A 20,390-nucleotide genomic window follows, 5' to 3' on the forward strand; every position below is an offset into this window, starting at 1 on the left:
GATTATGCTGCCTCGACTCAAACCGTGTGTCTGTCCGCGTTATCTTTAAAATCTGTGGCAGTGTTGTAGCAGCAGCCATAAACAAGTCATCTTCCAGCATTTAGACTTACAGCATGTAAATTTATATATTCACCAGGTTGGTTTAAAGAGTCTTTCTTCCTTCCTTTTACAACCCTGCACACTTCTCCTTATGCTGTACCTGCAGTCTAGACGAGAAAATCTATAAGGAAGTGGACCGCCAGCAGCGCTTCACAAAGAACCCTCCTAAGTTGTAGTGCAATAAGCTCCAAAGTGCAGTATGCATCTCTGTGTGTCCATAGATCATGGCGGCCTGATGATAGCTGTTTTGCTCTGAATAACTGTGATTGTTCCCGACAACAATTCAGGCAACTTTGGCAACACTTGTAATTCACAGACGAGCGCCTTTAGCTATTCGATTTGAGCTTTTCAGCAGCCCGCGCACAAAAGAAATGCAATTTTGCAGCATGAATATTATACCTAAGGTCTGAAATGAAATCCTCATGCTGAATGAAAGTCATATTTTGTGATTGCGAACACTATCTCCTGCTCTACTTGCGCAGCTACACACGCCCACGCACACAATCACGGAGCGAGCGAGGGCAGGTTTTTATGAGTAATCCTCGCTACTGATTCGGGGGCCCTGTAATTGTAAGCAGCGCAGCAGGAAGTGAAGCAAGTCTCAGCTATTGACCAGCCTCAGTCTCACACTGAGCTAAAACACAGGGGTGGTGGCACTGCCGCTGAGAACATGTCAATTTTGCTCTTTAGAAAAGGGGCACTGCTTGAAGACTGAAAGCAAATCAACACGGCTATCGACCCAGACAAGCCAACCCTGTAAATTGCACTCAGAGAGACGAACAAAACAAGAAAAACCATCTCGGGGCTTTTATTGACGGCCAACACTTTGGCTAGCACGCCTTACTTCCAGATGAGGACAAGATTGAAAAGGCTCCAAAGAAAGGCTTGATAGACCGCTCAAACTCATACAGTAGGCACTTTGTGACTTAGCTCAGAGATGACTGTAAAACCTGAGCTCTCTCACTTCTGACGAAAAACAGCAACAAACTCCCTAAAACTCTTTGCCAACACCTGCTGCTCAACACCACTACAGCTGAAGGTGTGGTAAAGAGCATACTGCTCTTTTAATAAAGGAAGTGACATCATAGAGTCAACAAGCGACAGCGGTAGTGTTGTGCAAACACTGAACCGAGGTGTTGTTGTCAAACTCGTCCGCTCTCGGGTCGGACAGCAGCTCCTTTCTTCCGGACGTGGGAACAGATAACATCAGACTCTCCCTGCCTGTGTGCTGTGTCACAACACTCGGCGTTCCCGACGCTGACGTCTTATCATTCTGTCCTTTCAACTCGTTACCATGTGAGGACGTATTGAGCCTCCGCCGTGTACTCCCTTGTTCTTCTCTGACATAAATGGGAACTGTAGGAAGGAGCCACCTTGAGCAAACACAAGAGCAACAATGACACGTTTGTGAAATGTGCTGGCGCTGGTATGTTAGTGTGCGTATGTATGGGTGCTGTGTTGCACAATATGTGCAAGGTCTTTGCAATAAAAGCATTTTGATACATTTATGTGGGAAAATATTCAAAACTCAAGGTTCACATACAGTGAACTGTACTAGCTTATTTGGGACAACAAATGTCAGTATTATGTTATGTAACATAATATCTAAGTGTGCAATACTGTCATAATATTTATTGTTTGATGCACATGTCTTTACACATCTCTAGCAACTATAACATTAATAAGGCTTTTCTGATGATGTGTCATTGTTGGGGTCTGTACCAAACAAACATGTTTTCTTACATCAGGAGAACAGGATTTGTAGGTCAGGACATCTCTACTTCATTATAATGATGCTTTGTCACACATTTTACCTTCACAATAATCAAAACATTGCAGCTTCTGTGATTTGGATATTGCACTTGGCCATTTGTGATTACGATGTTTCAATTAATTGTGCAGCATTATGTGGAACCATTGATAAAAAATGAAAATCATCCGCATTAGGAATGTTTTGATGATGAAGAAATGCATTACGGGTGTTCAATCTCGGTTTAAACCTGAATGAGTGAATTATGAATTTCTTTAGTATTTGTTTCTGTGAAATAAGAAAATGTGTTTAATTTACATTACATGTTATTTTGATGGATTTAAAACTCTAACGCTGTAAAAGTGACTCAGGAGTAACTACTAAATCATTTTGTTCTCAGAAACTTAATATAGTGTGAAAATACTTTCGTCAAGATTGAAATAATAATTTTCTCTGACATCTTTTTTTCTGTGACTGAAAATACATCTGTGCTCTCCAGAGGAAGTTATGCACCAAATGGAATATTCTGCCTATTCAAGCTATTTAGATACAAACTGAAGACTAATAGTACTTTTTAATAAAACTATTCTATTGTTAACTAGATCATAATTTTAAATAAAATATACAAAATAAGGCAGAATCTGAATAGACAGAATATGTCCTGTCTTTTTGACATGGTACTCCAGTTGAAATGGATGGTTCAAGGCGTCTGCTGGTCTACATGTTGAGATGCATACCATATAACTGAAATGTCTCTGATCTCAAATCCAGTTCGGGAACTGTCTTCTTGCAATTTCTGTCATCTCTACTGTCATAAACAAATAAAGGCAAAATGCCCCCAAAATAACGTGCATAGGTGCATAACAAAAAGTGATTGCAATGAAAGTGCAGTGCATTCTTGTGTGTCCTATAAAGGATTAAGAATTAAACACTTTTCCTCCACCTGGAGAACATTTAGGTCACAGAACTCGGCAGATTTCCGGTGCCAATTAGGTTTTCTGAGTAATGAAGTCCTCCAAACATTTCAAAATTTCAGCAGCAATCATTCACTGCCACTTGGAGCTGCTGAAGTGCAAAGTTTCCAAACGCAGCCACGGGAACGCGACTCGGAATATTCCATTTTTGAACCGACAGGTGAGTGCGGAAAGTCTGGAAAGTTTCCAACAAGCACAGCCGAGCGGGAGGCTTAACAGTGGACTGAATGCAGGCGAGCCGCTGTTAAGTCTGTGTGGAGCAGGGTGTCATCTTCGGGTAAAGAAAAACTTAAAGAACAGGAGGGATGTGGCTTTACGTGTCCGATAAAACACCAACACCACACAGCATTATCTGTCATTTTCCCAGCTCGCAGGGTTTAAGCAGTGTTTTATGGAAACACACGTGTTCCCATGCTGACTGCAGTGCGACCGCAGCCAAGTGCTGGCAACAACAAAGTTGCAGCGACTGATGAGTCAGCAGCTGCCATGATCCCATTGGAGGGGGGGGAGACATAACCGGCATCATAAACTCAGTGGCCCTGCAAACACAGTGTTAAACCAGGTATGAAATTATGTTCTCTCTTAAAAATCAGAGCCCAGGGATTATAGATGAAGGACGCGGTCACTGTAGAATTTTGCTAATTAGGGACCGTCTCCGTTTGTGTCCATGTCTTTATTTGCGTTCCGTCCTCAAACCTTACCCCCTCACCCCTCCCCCAACCCCCCCATACTCACCTTGTTTATTGGGGATGAGAGGAGTGAGCTGTCAGCCCTTCATTGTTCCGTTCCCTCCATTTCGGATGAATTACAGTGGCAGTGGAAATAATTGCTTGTCCCAATTATGAATCCATCTGCCGTGGTGGCTTTTCTGATTTGATGGGGAGGAAAATTCCCGAGAGCAATACTAAACAATGCCCAGGAATAAGGCGCGAGAGCATGTCAGCGGCCATTAATATCCATAAAGGCAATTTCACAACACACCTAATGACATAAAATGACAGACAATAACAGTTAGGTAATTAGTGTGGGTGATGTGTGTGTGAGTAGAGGTGTGGTGGTGGTGTGTGTGCAGGGGGATTAGAGCTAAGGCTAATATCTCTGCAGATACATGTGGACAGTTTACCTAGGAGTCTGTCTGTCCATCCTAAAAAACATAGTATGCCTCTAGAAAACATGGCGTTAAGAAAATTATTCAAATAACTTTTTCAGGAACGTCTCTTCAGCATCAGCTCGAGTCAAAATGTCCTCAAGGCTTCCGATCCTATCCAATTAAAAGTCTGATTCTGGATTAAACCTCTCAGATCCTATCAAAAAAATAGACTTTATGTAGAGATGTTTAATCATTTTTACAGATGCATTCAGGTGGAGAACCATTGAGTGGTTTAACCTAAATTAAAGATGATGTGATTAAATCAGATTTTATCAGCTGATTTTAGGTTTCAGTGTAAAATAAGAATCTGTGAGGTAGCTTGTAACAACCTGGGAAAAAAATGTAGTCGAGTAAAATTGCAGTGGTGGAAAGTAAGTACTTTTACTCAAGAACTGTGACTAAGACACTTGTACTTTATTTGAGTATTTTCATTTTGTGCAGCTTTATACTTCCACTCCTCTATATCTCACAAGAAAACTATTGTAAGCTACTTTTTACTCCACTGCAGCCATCTGACAGCATTTGCAGATAAAGATTTTGCTTAAAAAAACGAATAACAAGTTTATAAAATGCAAAAGATTAAACCAATAGTTTCCAAACTTTTTGGTGAACTTTGTGACCCTTTGCATAAAAACAGTATCTAGTTGCCACTTGTCACATTGTGGATGTCTGTGAGGTGTTAGTATCAGACACTTTCCTTCTAAACTTCTCACAGTGTTTTATTTGAAGAGATTAGATTAGAGAATAAAAAATAAAAACAAACTCATGAATCAGACTGTTTTACTTCGTCTCCACTTATCATTCCACAACCCCTCAGCTTCACCTGGTGACCCTTTGGAGGGACTTGACTAAACTAGCTGACTGCCTATATAAAGTAGTTGAAACTAGCTCCACCATGAGCAGATACGATAGTAAAATACATGTCAGTCGATGGTCTGCAGAATCAGATTTTCAGTGGAACAAGTGCTTTTACTTTGATAGGCCTACTTTAAGTACATTCTTCTTATACTTCTGTACTACTGAGCACATAAATGCAGGAATATTTTTATAGTGGGGTAATGAAATCTGATCTGATCTGAATATTTCTTCCACCACTGCTGAAATGTGATCTCACTTTTCTTTTTTCAAATGAGTAATTTAATGTTCATAATACCCTTATGCTGAAAAGGTGCAGCCTATTATATTGATATAAAAATATAAGTTGATTTAGGAAATAATGGATGAAGCAGGTGCAGAGAAAAGGTGAGATGTCTTATATTCGTTTCATTTAATGATCAAGGTGTTACTGGATGATCATTGTTTGTATTAAAACACAGAAACGTGTTTGAACACGAGCAGACAGATGGTGCAGACCCCAGCAGCGGTGCAGTGTCAGTGGCTCTGGGATTTCCTGGAGTGCCGTCCTCGCTGTGATTTCTTCCGGGTTCCTCTGTCGGTTTGTTTTGTTTGGGTGTATCAGCGGACAGCTCAACATGACACAAACTCACACTCTGCGGCTGTAGCCACTGCTTCTTCTCCAACTTACATGACGGCTCGGCTGGAAATAAGATGTCCTGCGAGGCTTCGGACGCCAGCTCAGCTCGGTAAAGCGACTCCACCGTGATTTCATCCTGACCTGAGACACCTGTTGCTCCAGTTTCGACAGACAGGTGCCTCTTTCTTCGAGCAGGGCAGCAGCTCCGGGTCGAGAGACTCTCCCGAAACTTGGATTTATTTCTGAACTTCTGTCGACAATATTAGGATTAAGCAGCTGGTATGAAAGTCACTGTGACTTTCGGGGACACCGCGGTGGTGGTTCCCTGCAAAGCTGGCTGGACAGTCCGGGATCTGGTCGAGCAAGCCACGCGGAGACACCGCCGGATAGTGGAGCAGGTAAACACTCTCATAAACCGCCTCTAACTTAACTTCCTCGGGACTTTCCAACGCCATGTTCAACGTTAATGTGCCTTCAAATAATGTCGTTTCATTCCTGTCATTCTTAACTTTTTGTAACAGCTAGTTAGCAGCCATAAACTGGCAGAGAGGTGAGGGTCACGTGACAGGTCTGCGGTTATGACGCTCATGATATTAGAGATAGCTGCTAGCTGCTGCTAGCTTAAATCAAACACAAGAAGTCACGTCTTTGCGTTGAGGTGAGGATTTAAAATGTGGATAAAACTGAGTGGAGTTTGGTTTGGTAAACTTTGACATGCCATGCAAGTATAAGACTCATTGCTGCAGAGTTTTGCTCCTATTTAAGTTTCTATTTCGAGGCCAGAAGAGGCAACTTCTCATCATAATGTATTCATACAGCCTCTGCTATGGTTGCTTTAACAGAATGAACTGTAATAATAAGTTATGTCCTCCAGAATAACCTCAAAGGTGCTCCATAGAAAATATGCTGAGAGCATAACACAACATGGCAAACTCAAGCCCGACAAGATGGGCTTATTGACCTTAATGTAAGACTCCTTAGTAATACTAACACAACGTCAAAAAAAGTAACAGCGTTAAGAGGAATTTGCCTTCACGTGTTATTATCGCGTTAGCTTTGACAGCCCTGCTACCTATCTATCATTTAGCTTATGACCAGTCTTGTGAATGACACCTGTCTCTCTGTATCACCTGTATCAACAAAGGGTCACATGGTAAGAAGTGAATCCAAAGACGATTACCTCAATAGACAACAATGCAAAGCTGCCAGACATGCCTGACGTGTATCCACTGACTGAAAACTCATTCGACTCCAGTTGCCCAATGCCTCCGTGCTTAACACGTCTAGATACACTAATGCTGCATTCCAGTCTGAGGTGGGAATTTCCATGTTGAAATGTCCTTTTACTGCTGACCTCCGGGTGCACAATGCCAGAAGTTAATAAAAAACTTTGCTGACCTTAACAAAATTCAGTTTTTTCTGGCAGGAGTACTCACAGTTGAGCCCTCAGCTGAATATATAAACAAAGTAGAGGAGGGAAAACGACACACGAGGTCACAGACGCCGTACAGCACATTTATACTTGGAAATGCATCTTGTATCCCATTCACCGGCCTCATATAAATAATGTAGTCTACCCTACCCCTGTCATATGGGTGCCATTGTGTGTCATAAAGTCGAACACAACACATCATCACAATATATCCCCTGGCATGCACTGCACATCCCAAAACTAATAAGACTTAAGGAACCGCTGGTGCAGAGTGTTGTTTTTCCCTGTGACTTGTGTTGTTTTGAATGCCCCACATATACACAAAGATATGAGCCCCCATCTTTCTGCTCCCTGATGTTGCAATCACTTGAACATAAATCATTCTGCCGAACTGACCTTTTATTAATCAGCAGCATTGTATGTGCATGCTGTCGTGGCGTGATAGGGTGCCGATGTGTGTCGCGTCTCTGCGAGGAGGTGAGTGGCGCTGGCAGCAGCCCCGGCTGTCTACCTGTACAATGCCCCCCTGTTAAAGCTCTGGTATCTCAGCGGGCAGGTGGAAGTTTACTGTTTGATGTCCTCAATGTGGCCGCAGCCGGGGACGTACGCCGCGGACAGGAGGCTTTGTCCTGTGAGTGATTAGGGATTAGGATTGATGACAGGCCCCGGTTTTATCGGTCGGCTGGTCCCCCCTCAGCCCGCCCACGCGTCCTCCCCCTAGGCGAGGCGAGAGGCTGGCTTGCGGAGATGCGAGAGGAGGCCCCTGGAAGCAGGGATAGAAAGGAGCGATTGGGTGCCTGGATGGCTCGATGGATTGCTTCCACTCAGCGAGGGAGCGCACACAAACACCAAGAGGGCCACACGCACACACAGCAGAGGAGCTCATCTCGCTCGGTGTCCCCTGAGCTGTCACGTCTCTGCTTCACTGACATCCACAGACATGCCCACTCTGCCCAGCGGGTCCCTGTTGATTTTCAGCAAGACACGCTGCCGTGCACAAGCTGAAGTGGGCTAAACCCTAGCGTGTGATTAGAATGCACCGGGCCCTTGATTGCTTTTCATAGGGCATGTTAATTAGGAGCCGTTGCTAGACGCTGACTCAGCAGTCTATTGCCTTCTCCTAATAGAGGCAGACCATCATGAGGACAGTCCAGCTCCGGAGCTGCCAGAGAGGGCCGACTAGATCTGACCGGATGTGGCGACTGCTCCTGCCAGCAGAATCCACTTAGCGCCCACATTAACCGCACATTTCACCACCACTCCGGCCTCACCACTGACAGCAGGGACAGTGTCAGAAACCTGGTTTTAATCACTGGGTGTGTGTGTTTGTGTGTATGTTCAGGGTGAAGAGGATTCTGTACAGCCTCACTGCAGTAATGGCATGTAGACCTTCTTAATTAGCAGTTTATTTTAATGTGATCTGAGCTGCGACTCTGTACGCGTTCCTCTACTTTCATCTCTACTGTTGAGAAAACAGTTGCGTTAACCGACAAAGCCTCTAACTAACTGCATGCAGGAAAACACTGCTCATTATACAGGGGGATTTGTTAAATGTGAGTGTGCGTGTGATCACGGGGGTGATAAAAAATGTTTCTCATACAGTTTCCACACATTATTCAATCACTGCTATTGTGGCATGTGATGAAGGAAGTGGGAGTTGTGTAAAGATTTGCACCTAAGGTGTCGTAGATAAAGTTGTTATAAGATATATGATAAAATCCCAACTTGCCTCCATCTGTCATCTATATACTCTATAAACTTGATTTGTCGAAAATGATTGTCTATTTTGAAATGGGTGTCTTTTCTAGGGCTACAACTACTAACTATTTTCGTCTAGCATAATTCCCATCTGAAATTTTATGTCCGACTAACACACTTTGAAATATTTACAAAGATTGCAAGCAGCAAATTCTCACATTCGAGACACTGAAACCAAGAATTGTTGATGAATGATTTATCATTTTGAGTAGTTTTTTTTTTTAAAAAGTCAAAATTGTCTCATTTCAGCTACTTAAATATGAATATGTTCTGTTTTCTTTACTCCTCTGTGACAGTAGACTGAATATCTTTGGGTTTCGGAGCAAAAAAGTAATCTGAGGATGCCGAGAAACACTCATCAATATGTTTTACCGTTTTCTGACCAATTAATCAATTAATTGTGAAGACAATCAACAGTTTAGTCAACAATTAGATTAATTGTTAGTTGCACCCTACACAGATGTACAAAGATTTTAAGCAAGGTCTCATATTTGAGACACTGAAACCAACAACTGTTTGCCTTTTTTGCGTTATAAATGCCTTAACTGATCAATTCTCAAAGTTGTTTTGGACGAACTTTGAATCATCTGTTTGTAATCTGGGAAGTAAAAAGTTGACAGCTGCAGGAGTGAAGAGTCTCGACTCTGACTCACCTGTTTTACTCTCAATAACTATATTAGTATACCATCGCCTGAGGGACCAGCATGTAGACTGTGAGTGTTGAGCGTTCTCAAGGGAACCAGCCAGGTACTGTAGCTGTCTCTCTGCGTCTCATGGTGTGCCTGTGTAGGCTCAGTTCAGATTACAGCCCGTATATCAACACTGTGCTGACACCTGAACAAGCCGCTCTCTTCTCATGTACGTCGGAGTGAGAGGAGTTGTCCGCTGTGGATTGGAAAGTGCGTCAGAACTCAGCTATGCAAAAAGCATTTTTAAAGTTTAATGTAACTGTTAAACCTGCTGTTTCTCTTTGTTAGGGTGTTGCTGACTGGCTGTCAAACGTGTTCAGGGAAGTAGACTGCATTCATCAAACCAGTGTAAATGCACATTATAAATTTACATTGTGTAACTCCATTGATCCCTGAAGGAAAATACATCTGCAGCTACAAAGCAGCATAGCATAGTGCGGCTGGAAGGCTGTTCACTGTTTAGCTGAGGGGCACTGTAGGACAGATGCCCGCTGGCATGTGACTTTTAATCTTGGGCATCTCAGACATCATGACATTTAAAAGCAGATGTGCGTCTGTATCAGTTCTCAGTCGGAGAGATGTGAAAGAACAAAATCTTTATTTAAAATTAGAATGCCACCCCGACTGATTTCAGTGCTACTGTGCAACTTGTTCAGCAAAAAACAAAAAACTAATTTGTAATTCATCAATACTTTTGTCTGAATGAATTAAGAAGATTTTATTGATACTAATGCCATTATTGGTCAGATTCTGTGTGGATCCCCTCATTGACTCCTGATACATTTTTTGTATGAAAAACAAAAAGTAGGCCTCACAGATTTTCACCATCAGTGCAACTGTTTTTTATTATCTTTGAGTCTGAACACAGTGTAGAAACAGAGTAGACAAAACCTGAGAGCTACCAACACTATCATCATCTAAAACACTTTTTCCCTATTAGAGCAAAAACTGAAACTTAATGTTGAGCCGCTGGCCAAAATCAACCACCTAATACATTGTTAAGATGCAAAATGGTGCCAGGATCTCAACTTCCCTTATTGATCGACTTCCTGCAGTGTCACTTTGCCCGCTGTGCTCAGATTATGAATAGTAATTATTAATTAAAGAGCATGAAACAGCATGAAGAGTGATTTCTATTGCAATTTTTGATTTTAGAAACATCTAGCAGGCCAAATTGACCCGGGCTCCACTTGGGTTTCCTAGAATTAAAGCCCATGTTGCGTAGAAGGATGTTTCGACATATTGCTGGTGTTCACACCCTGATTTAAAATGATCATTTTACAGACGACACAACTAGCACTGTTATCATCTTTCAGCGTGAAATTGAGCCACGCTTTGGACCGTTCCTTATGTGATTCCAGTGCCTTAACTCAGGATATCAGCTGATATTGTGTACCAGCAGTGCTCTCTTTTCCCCAAATGTAACATCTGTACATCTCTGTGTGGCCAGGGATCGTCTGACTGAATGAATGAATGTGACTGATGGCAGAAGTCACGACCGTGCCCATACTTAATGAGGCATATTGGATTGTTTCATCCGTAATTGATATATTTCTGTTGTGTTTAAGAGTCATTAAGGCACTGATTACAGAATGTAGGCCAAGGTCAAGATGTCTCCATCTCTGGCTGTCGTCTTCCTTCAGAGAGAGAAAAGTCTCCACAGTTTAACTTTCTCTGCGCTCTCACTCGCACCGATGGATCCGACTCGAAGACAGCTCCTCATCGACGTGTTCATTAAAGACTCTTTTTTTTTTTTGGTCACGGCTAAATCCACACCGTCCTCCTGCAGCTGTGTAATTACACATTCTTCTGAGGATCAAAGTGTGAAATGGCACCCCCAACCCCACCGCCACCACCGCCGCTGCAGCCCCACCGAATTTAGCTCCGCTAATCGCCCCGACGCTTCACCGTTCTCGAGTGGTGTCATGTTTGCTCACCAGAGAAGGGGGAGGGAGGGAGAAGAAGGAGAGATATGGGTTTGAATGGTTGGGGGGGCTTAATGGTGTAATTTGCAGGGAATTTACTCTTCTAACTGTCACGGTAATTCTCCTCCGCTGTTGACTGACTGACTCCTGACTCCTTTTGTTTTTTATTTCATGGGAAGACTTCAGGACACAAAGGGGAATTACCAGGGATTGACAACGAGGGACTTCAGAAGAGTTTTTTTTTATTCCCCTCTTCTCTATAGATTACTTTCCCTCTGAAGTGTCATGCATTCATCCCTTTTCATCACGAGGTGGAAAGTGTGTTTTCTCGGGTCTTGTGAGTTCTGGCAAAGGAAACAGAAGCACAAGTATGCCAAGTGTGCTTAAACACCGCCTGCAGAGTTGATGCTAATTAACACTCAGGCTTTGTTGTGATCTAATCCTTCACCCCTGAAAAAATCACACTAATGCCATGAAGGTTTACGTCTCAATGCTGGTCATGTGACGTCATCGCAGAAAAGAGCCAATTACCACCCTTCCCTCCTTTCGCTGTTGCTGTCATAGGCACACGTTCTCACACATTTCCAGCGAGAGGCAGAAGAATGCTGGCAGTTGTTCAGGCTGGACCAGTTTTTCTGGTGTAAATGCTTTGCCCTCACGCCTCAGCTCCAGCTGGATACCCGGCTGGTTTCAACATCTCCATCCCACATGGGCTGCCACATAGTAAACACTTTAAATACAACTCTACAAACGATCAAGAAATACACAATGTATGATGTTTTTTTTTTCTTCATATTTCTGGGTCCAGCGCTGTTAAATCTCACGATGAATCTAATTAAGTAATCTGTTTTCATAAACGCCGCTTTGTTCGAAATTTGTTGACAATTCAGTACCATTTCAGATCATACAATCTTTTAAGTCTCGCAAAAGGAAGACTCATTTTACACCTGGCGTCAACATGCAATCTGTATCTGGATATCAATCGGAATAAGGAAAAATGTGTGAGCCTCACCTTGCACATTGATCTCAACTTTCAACAATCACACTGCAATTTCGTCAGTAATTGCATGATATAGTTTAAATATTGACATCCAAACACAATGTGGACTGAACAGAGATTTGAAGACACTTATTTATAATAGGTATAGGGCTGCCACTGAAAAAAGATTTTAATTATTGATTAATTACTTTAGCGATTCATCCATTAATTGTGTGGTGTAATTTTTCAAATAAAATGTTCGTCGCAGTTATCCAGAGCCTAAAGGGACGTCATCAGATTGCTTCTTTTGTCTTAAACGCTCTTCAGTTACCATCCGACATGACAGAGAAAAGCAGCAGATCCTTTCATTTAAGAAGCTGGCACCAGTAAATGTTTGACATTTTTGCTTGAAAGATGAATCAAAAGATAAATCAATCATCTAAATAGTTGGCCACTAGTTTTCTTTCAATGGACTTATACCAGCTGTGAACCCGAAGGGCCTGGCAATCAAATGCAACCACTCAGACATTGAGATCGCACTCACCAACTCACCAAATAAGTTATTTATTAACATTTTTATCTTGGTAGCATATTTCCCAGCATGCTTTATTTTAGTTAAAATTCTCCAAATATACTTCTTTTCTGAATTTGGGACTACTTATGATGGAGTTGTGAACATCTCTTTAAACCTCATCTCACAGTCCATTCTCTGAAAAAAGCCAGTAAGTGGACCTGGAGTTACTATGGTCTACAATGAACTTTAATACTCATAATAAAGATCTACATGTACAGTCATTCTCTGTAAGGCCTCACTCATAATACACTGTTGGTACAACTGCAATTTTTTACAGTGACAGGCATCTCTGTCCTCTGGATCATTGGATCGCCTGCCTGTTTGCATATCACAATGCCTTTGCATTGTGTGAAAAACTGCAGTGTATTTTTGTTCCGTAGTTGTAGTTGCAGATTACTCTCTTCGCTCCATCTCTCTCAGCCCCTGGCTCTGGTATTATGGGCACTTCTGAAGAAAGGGAGGTTTCTGGCTTTATTCCTGTGATTGAAATCCCAGACTCTCCCAACCATTTGTTTTAAGAGAATGGACTTGGCCCATTGTGAAAGGCAGACACCCTCTTTTTTTGTGTCCTGTAATTCACATTCGGATGCATCGGAGCAAGAACGAGCCCATTCACCAACGGGGCTCAGTGATACAGCAGAAGCCGCCGGCTGGGTCTCAGCCAAACTCATTCCAGCCTCCGAGGCTTATAGCCTATAGCTGTTAATTTAGCTGGTAATGTAGTCTTGTGTTGCTCTTGACAGATTGCTTATTGGTATGGGCAGTTCCTAATGGGCCATTTTCTACTGCACACATTGTTAGAAACGATAAGGCTTGTCAAAGATTTCTTATTTCAGTCCAGAAATGACTTTTAATAGAAACTATGGGGAAAAAAATAGCAAATATACATTTCGCAAGGCTAAATTTAACCCATTCACTAGGTTGGGATTATTTTTCACTTTGTATTCATAGTTCTACGCTATTTATCATCAGCCTCATCTTAAATTGTCCACAGATGCACTGTCTCTTGGAGATCTGCATCGCCACAATAGACTGTGTGTATACTGGGTCACAAAAAGGGGAAGACGCTATTGTTCGTGTACTTCTCTGTTGATTTTTGATGTGTAAATAGCGCACAGATTACAGATCGCAGCTTAGTAGAAGTCCTTGTTCTCTTTGTCAGTGGATGGAGTGCCAGGCTCGGAGTAGTTCCTGCTCTGTGGGGCGTGTTCACTCTGACCTCTGTCTTCATGGTGACAGTGAAACCGGCCTGGAATGTGCCCACCAGCATTCCCAACAGACCGGCAAAACTGGAAAAAGTTCCTGTCCTCTCCCTCCTTATTCTCACATACTTCTGTTCACTTTGAAAACTCTGTGTAGTGCATGCACAGTGTAATGTAGGTCATGTGTTCTAACAGTACCTGCCAAACAAACAGGGAAGACTGCTGTTGTGTCTGGATATAAACCTGTTTATTATGTTGACTGATTGTCACCATTGTGTCACATTTGTAAACATTCACTGCGGGGTAAAATTATTTTTGGTACTTTATATTGAGACAGTGACTGTAATACTTTACATAGGTCTGTGTAAAGGGGAGTACTTTGAAAGTGTGTAGCCTAGGTTTATGTTACTGTATGTTCAAAACTGTATTTTTGTAGGAATATAGATACAATCCTACATAACTGTATGTATAATTTTATGTTGAGATATATTGTGATTAGGAACGTAACCATTCGGATTCATGACCGAAGCCGTCTACTGTCTTGAGTCGCTGCCCCGTCTTCAGAACTTGCGACCGTGCAGTGCATGGTGCATTTAGTGACTGCTTGAAATTTCAAACATTGTGTCTCGTTCCATTCACATCCAAATTTTTTTAGGACCTTTTTGCTGTGGTCAGTAATTTATATAGACTGGTTGTAAGAGAAGTTTTATTTATTTACTTTTAATTTACTAAGTTAATAGACCTCCATGGTGTTATTTAGTGTTCATGATACTCCAAATTGTAGTTGATTAAAAATCTAAAACTATATAAAAAAGTCTAAATCTAAAAAATATAACAGAAAACAAAATAAATACTCACTTGCAGTAAAGCAAAAATCATCTAAAACGCCAATATTTGCAATGTTGCTTAAAGGATGCCCACTGCAACAAAGTGACAGACACCTGAGTATAATCAATCTGGCAACATCTGATACCTGACACATTTCTAATTTTGCAAATAACCTGTCCCTTACTGTTCTTTATATACAGCCATAAAACTGTGGGGATGATGTTTTTACCACAGGGGAAAATGCTGCCAAACTTCCCCTTTTAAGAATCTTTATTGCACGGCCATCATCAGGGTGGAACTTGTTACTGTACAAGGAACACACAACTAGGAAGTTTTCTCTGAGACAGTTATAAATATAGCCATTGTATCTCATTAAAGCTGTTTATGTGCTTCCTATGGGTTGCATACATGGAACATATAGTAGTTGGCATTGTATGAAACTACTGTTGCTCTACAGTGACTTGTCTCTAGCCCCCTCAGGACCTGGCATTGGAAAAATGACTTAATTGGTAATTAGTAAGGATTCTGATAATTTTGTATGTTTTTGTGACATTATGATTGTGTGTTCAGTTCTGATGTTGGTTCTAATTAATTACAACACCACCAATTAAATATTCTGGTCATTTCAACTTGACTGAAAGCTGATTGGTTGACAGTTTATATCAGTGGCGGATTCTAAGTTTAGTTTAAGATTTCCATAATGTCTGTAATTCATTGCTAACTGGTGTGTCTGTGTCCAGCATGGGGAGAGCGCAGTGAAGACCCAACACTTGGAGTACCTTGATGGAGGGATCCTGGACATGGACGACCTGCTGAGTGATCTAGTGGAAGACAGAGACAAGGTGAGGATGAATCGATGGACAGGATACGTGGTGTGCTGCGCCTTGTGCTCATTGTTTTTCTTTGACTGAAATTACAAAGAGAAAGTTTTCTTACATTTGGTTCATGTGGGCTCCCACAGTTATAGTCCTATCCTCGTTCTCATCCACTCATCCACCCTCCAGCACGTAGACATGTTGACATGTGATAGACAGCAGTTCCTCATGGTTGGACAGCTTAGCATAACAAAATGAGCTGTGATGCGGCCGGCAAAGCTATTTCTCGATTGTTCTTACCTGGTATGAGGCACAGCAAATTACAGCAGAGAATCCGTCATTCTCAGCCACGCTTAGAGTCTGGCTGCGGATTTATTTCGACTTCCTTCGCAAAGTCTCCAGCCTGGCAGGATGACAGGATGTCCAATAAACAAGGTATTTGTAAATCCGAACCTTGGTTAGCTTGTCAGTGGTTGTTAGGAGTCTAAACCAGCAGATAACACCAAATAACAAAATGAGTTTTTCTGCTGTTTCGGACCAAAGAAAACCAACTCCGATTGGATTATTTTGCATCCTAATTTGCCTCGTACTTGGTGCTTGGTAAGGAAATGAACTTATTTTCTCCTCTCCCCAGACCTCCTCCTCTCCTGTTCTTCAGAAAATGAAGGAGTAGGAGGGCTGTGTGATTTCGCTGTCATGTTCATTTTTGACGAGGCACATGAAAGGACACCATTTTAGATTTAAAAACAAATCAACCATGCGCAGAGGGAAGCTCTCAGAAACAGCAGTGATGAATCTTAGAATTGGGAGTTGAAGTTCACTGCACACACACACACACCCACACACCCACACACACACACACACACACACACACACACACACACACACACACACACAGACAGTGGCCCAATTTCTATAAGAGCAAATTTCATTCCTCTTGCTAATTTCCCTTAATGCATTCCTAAGATGTGCTAATAAACTGCCCGAAATCCATATTCATAAGCCCTGGGCCCAGACGAATGATGAATTATCAACTCTTAGTCAGCAAGAAGGCCAAATGAAATGGAAATGGAATATTCAGCCGGCCCTGTACCGCGCACTCACAATTGGTGTTTTAAGCTGCACGAACAATGGAGTGTGTGCGTGCATGTGTGTCATGTGCATGTAGGACTGCAAGTTTGGCAAAATACTCTTTGTGAAAAAGGGGACACAACTGAATAATAGATGTGTAAACTCAGAGGGAATCATCAACGGAGGGGGGGAAAAAAAAGTTTTTGCAATCACAGAGAACAGAGGCTTCATTTTCCGGGATGATGGAATTATAATCATAAGATCTGCGTCTTATTTGTGCATAAGAGGGTGAGTCATAGATTTTAATGACTCATTTTCTCTCAGCGTTCCTCAGAGCGACGACGAAGTGTCACGGATCAAATCCCGCTCCAGCATTTGATCAAATTCCTCCACTAACAAGTTACCCTGACGTCGGCTCTCTTCTCCTCGCTGCGGTGCCGTTTGTGATTGCGGGGCTCTGCTGAGCAAACGCTTCACCAGAACCTGCGCCGTGCAGGAACTGTCCTATTTACCTTTGTTTCTTTGCTCTTTCAGCTTTCACCCAATTCTCTGAACGCCCTCCCCGCTTTCATCTCACTTCTCATTTTATCCTTTTGTTTTTGCTGCTGATGAAAAGATAGCAGGCGGAATAGGACGAGCACACGTGATCTCCGTAACGTGCCAGTCATCCGACTTATCTCCAGGCTCCCAAACAGCGTCAGCTCTCATAGATTAATGAGCTGTGCCTGGCATTCTTGATTAGTCTGACTTCCTTTTGTTTGTCTACGTTTTTATTACCTCGCTGCAGCTGACAGATTCTATCTTTAGTGCTTTTCTGTTTTTTGTTCTGTTATTGTGGCCGGCGCTGTTTCACCATCAATCATACAGGAGTGCTCCCATTGTGAGGGCCCTCCACCGCACAGCATGGGCCCTGTGTTAGCCGCGGATGCTAATGAGAGATAATGGTTAGCTATTTGTACGCCTAGTGGTTAGCCTAGCCGCGAGTCCAGACCTCTTTATCTCGGCCAGCCCCCGACCATTATTCAACACACTCGCACAAACACTCACACATACACATCTGCTGTCTCCGCCTGCCTGCGCCGAACCACAGGCAGGCGTGTAGTGTAGCATGTTAGCATTAGCGTGTACGGAAGGAGCGCCACTGGTGGTTGATGAGGGCGGAGATGAGGGGGCGGCTGTGATTTGATTACAGTTCTGCCCCCTGCATCTGTGACATGTGCACACACACACACACCGGCGTGCACGCACGCTCCCTTCATTAGCACCCCATCTCGAGACGCCGGCCACCAGCCTCCTCATGAATATTAATACCAATCTGATGAATGTGAAGAAGACCACGGGGTGTTGGCTGAGGTGTGACCACATATACACAGTACACACTCACAGACACAAAAGAGCACAGTATAAAGAGAGCACTGCAGGTCACGGTTCAGTCAATTATACTCTATGAAGCGCTGCTCTTCGCTGACCCTTCACTGTGGGTGTGTGCCCTGTAGCTCTCTGAAGACAGTTGGAGGCCTGGCGGTTGGAGTCATTGACCTGTCAGATACCCCACGACTTTGTTAATGTCGAGGAGAGCTGGGCAGACAATAACAGCTTTTCCATCTCCTCGTATTTTGTCACGCTGTTTCGGTCAAATCACTGCAGTTTAGGGCCGAGTTAACCAGCTTTACCCTCCATCAGTCCATCTCTGTTATCTTCTTCAGTCATGTATTCTCTCACCCACATCGTGGACTTGAATGTGGCTGTAGGATCAGGCAATATGATAATACTTAGGGCTGGGCAATACATTGATATTATATATTGTCGTGATATGAGACTATTTATTGTCTCAGATTTTGGCTATGGTAATATCTTTATAGGACACAAGTGCAGTTTTTTCCATGTAATTACAGTAAAGTAATATAATTCTCTGAACTCACCAAACTATTCTACTTGTTCTAATACTGCCTTTTCAAACTGTTGATTATTTATCAAAAAGTTTCCAATTACCAATAGTCATCCATGCAATAATGATATGGAGGTATAGGGCTGCTATTAACAATTATTTTCATTGTCAATCAATCTTTCAGTTATTTTCTCTATTAATCGAATAGTTATTTGGTCTATAAAATGTCAGAAAGCAGTGACTAAAAATATCTTGTCTTGTCCACAACCCAAAGATATTGCCTTCACTGTCAAACAGGAGTAAAGAAGCCCGAAAATATTCACATTTAAGAAGCTGGAAACAATTATAATTTGGACTATTTTTTTCTCAAAACATTACTCCAAATGATTAATTGATTATGTAAATTTAATGGTCGACAACTAATTGATTATCTGATTAATTGTCGCAGCTCTGGTCAAAAACATTGTGATATTTGTTTTTGTCGCCCAGTCTTAGTATTTACTATGCACTTTTGAGGAGATTTCTTAGTTATATATCGTGTAATGTAATATTGCAATATTATTCTAAGGTCATATTGCACAGCCTCAATAACACCAACCATGTATTCATGAGATGAATGAAGTTGTCAGCTGTCATTGGCAATACTGGGTATTCAGGGTTTCTTGATTTTTCATCTATTAATTCTGCCAAAACCTGACATTTCCATCTCTTGTTTTACCTTTACCCTCCTTTCCTTTCCTCCTTATTTCCCCATATCACCCATGCCTTGCTATTAACAGATATAGTGCATTACCTCTACACATTTGCCACTTTACTGCTACCAGAACTGTCATTCCCTCCCATTCGCAGTCCTTTGGGGTCCTGCATTAGTGTCGGTCATTACTCGTATATGACTACACGGTACACAGGAGCTGTCAGGCAGGCTGTCCAATGCCAGCATGCCATTATCATACAAGCTATACGCCAGGTTTCAGCTGGTGAGCCCTCCCATATACCATATATGTGACTGCTGATGTTTCCTGTGTTCCTGCTGAGAGATTTTTGTCATCTGGTGAACGGAGTGCTTGGTTCAGAATGCTCGTGGCTGCGACATTAATGAAACGCCATATAGATGCTGCTTGATTAGAAGGCCTTCTCATCCACCACCCCCTTCACTCATATGAAGCTGAAATTTGAATGTTCAACATGTGTGAGTGTCCTCTCTTGTCACGCCGATCTCCTCATGAATGGGAATTAAACCCAGGGAGCATAACGTCTCCTCATAAGTGGACTGTCACTCCTCATTCCATGTGCACAGACACACATACACACTACTCCACATGGACCTTGTTTTCGATGGGTAAAAACGCATAAAAAACTCAACCTTCCATCCTATGCAGCCAAATGAGAAATGTAATTTCATGGGAACTGTAATGAAAAAAAAAATGGAATGATTTCCTCCATCTCTCTTTAATTAGCCCTTTTTAATCACTGCGCCTACAAGGCATCCATGAACCTCCCGTGCAGTGTGTGGTTGCTGGAATGTAAATGGTAAGGGTGCATATCCCAGCTGATCTCCCTCTGAAATGTCAATGCTTGATTGCGAGGCAATCTCCCATCATCCATCTCTTCTGCTTGCATGTCACAGTGGAGGACACAGTGCTGAAAAAAATGAGTCGGTCACATGGAAATGTGTGATGATATTTAAAGTAGGAGCATCTTTCATATTGTGTAAAGAGAAAATGACAACTCTTTGAGTATGACCTTATGTAATTGGACACCATGTAAGGAAACACTTCACTT

The 20,390-nt window shown here is 42.3% G+C and overlaps 1 protein-coding gene across 2 annotated transcripts in view; it reads left to right on the forward strand.

Annotated features, from left to right (window-relative positions):
- The first annotated feature begins 5,215 nt into the window (after window positions 1–5,215).
- Window positions 5,216–20,390, forward strand: part of pard3ba (par-3 family cell polarity regulator beta a) — a 177,668-nt gene continuing 162,493 nt past the window's right edge. For both annotated transcript variants that reach the window (XM_084347125.1, XM_084347126.1), the window contains exons 1-2: window positions 5,216–5,845; window positions 15,575–15,676. In XM_084347125.1, coding sequence (XP_084203251.1) covers window positions 5,729–5,845; window positions 15,575–15,676 — 219 coding nt within the window. In that variant the 5' untranslated portion in view covers window positions 5,216–5,728. The remainder of the gene's footprint in view (window positions 5,846–15,574; window positions 15,677–20,390) is intronic.

The sequence above is a fragment of the Pagrus pagrus genome, assembly GCF_965226575.1.
Source record: "Pagrus pagrus genome assembly, chromosome: 24".
NCBI lineage: Eukaryota > Metazoa > Chordata > Actinopteri > Spariformes > Sparidae > Pagrus > Pagrus pagrus.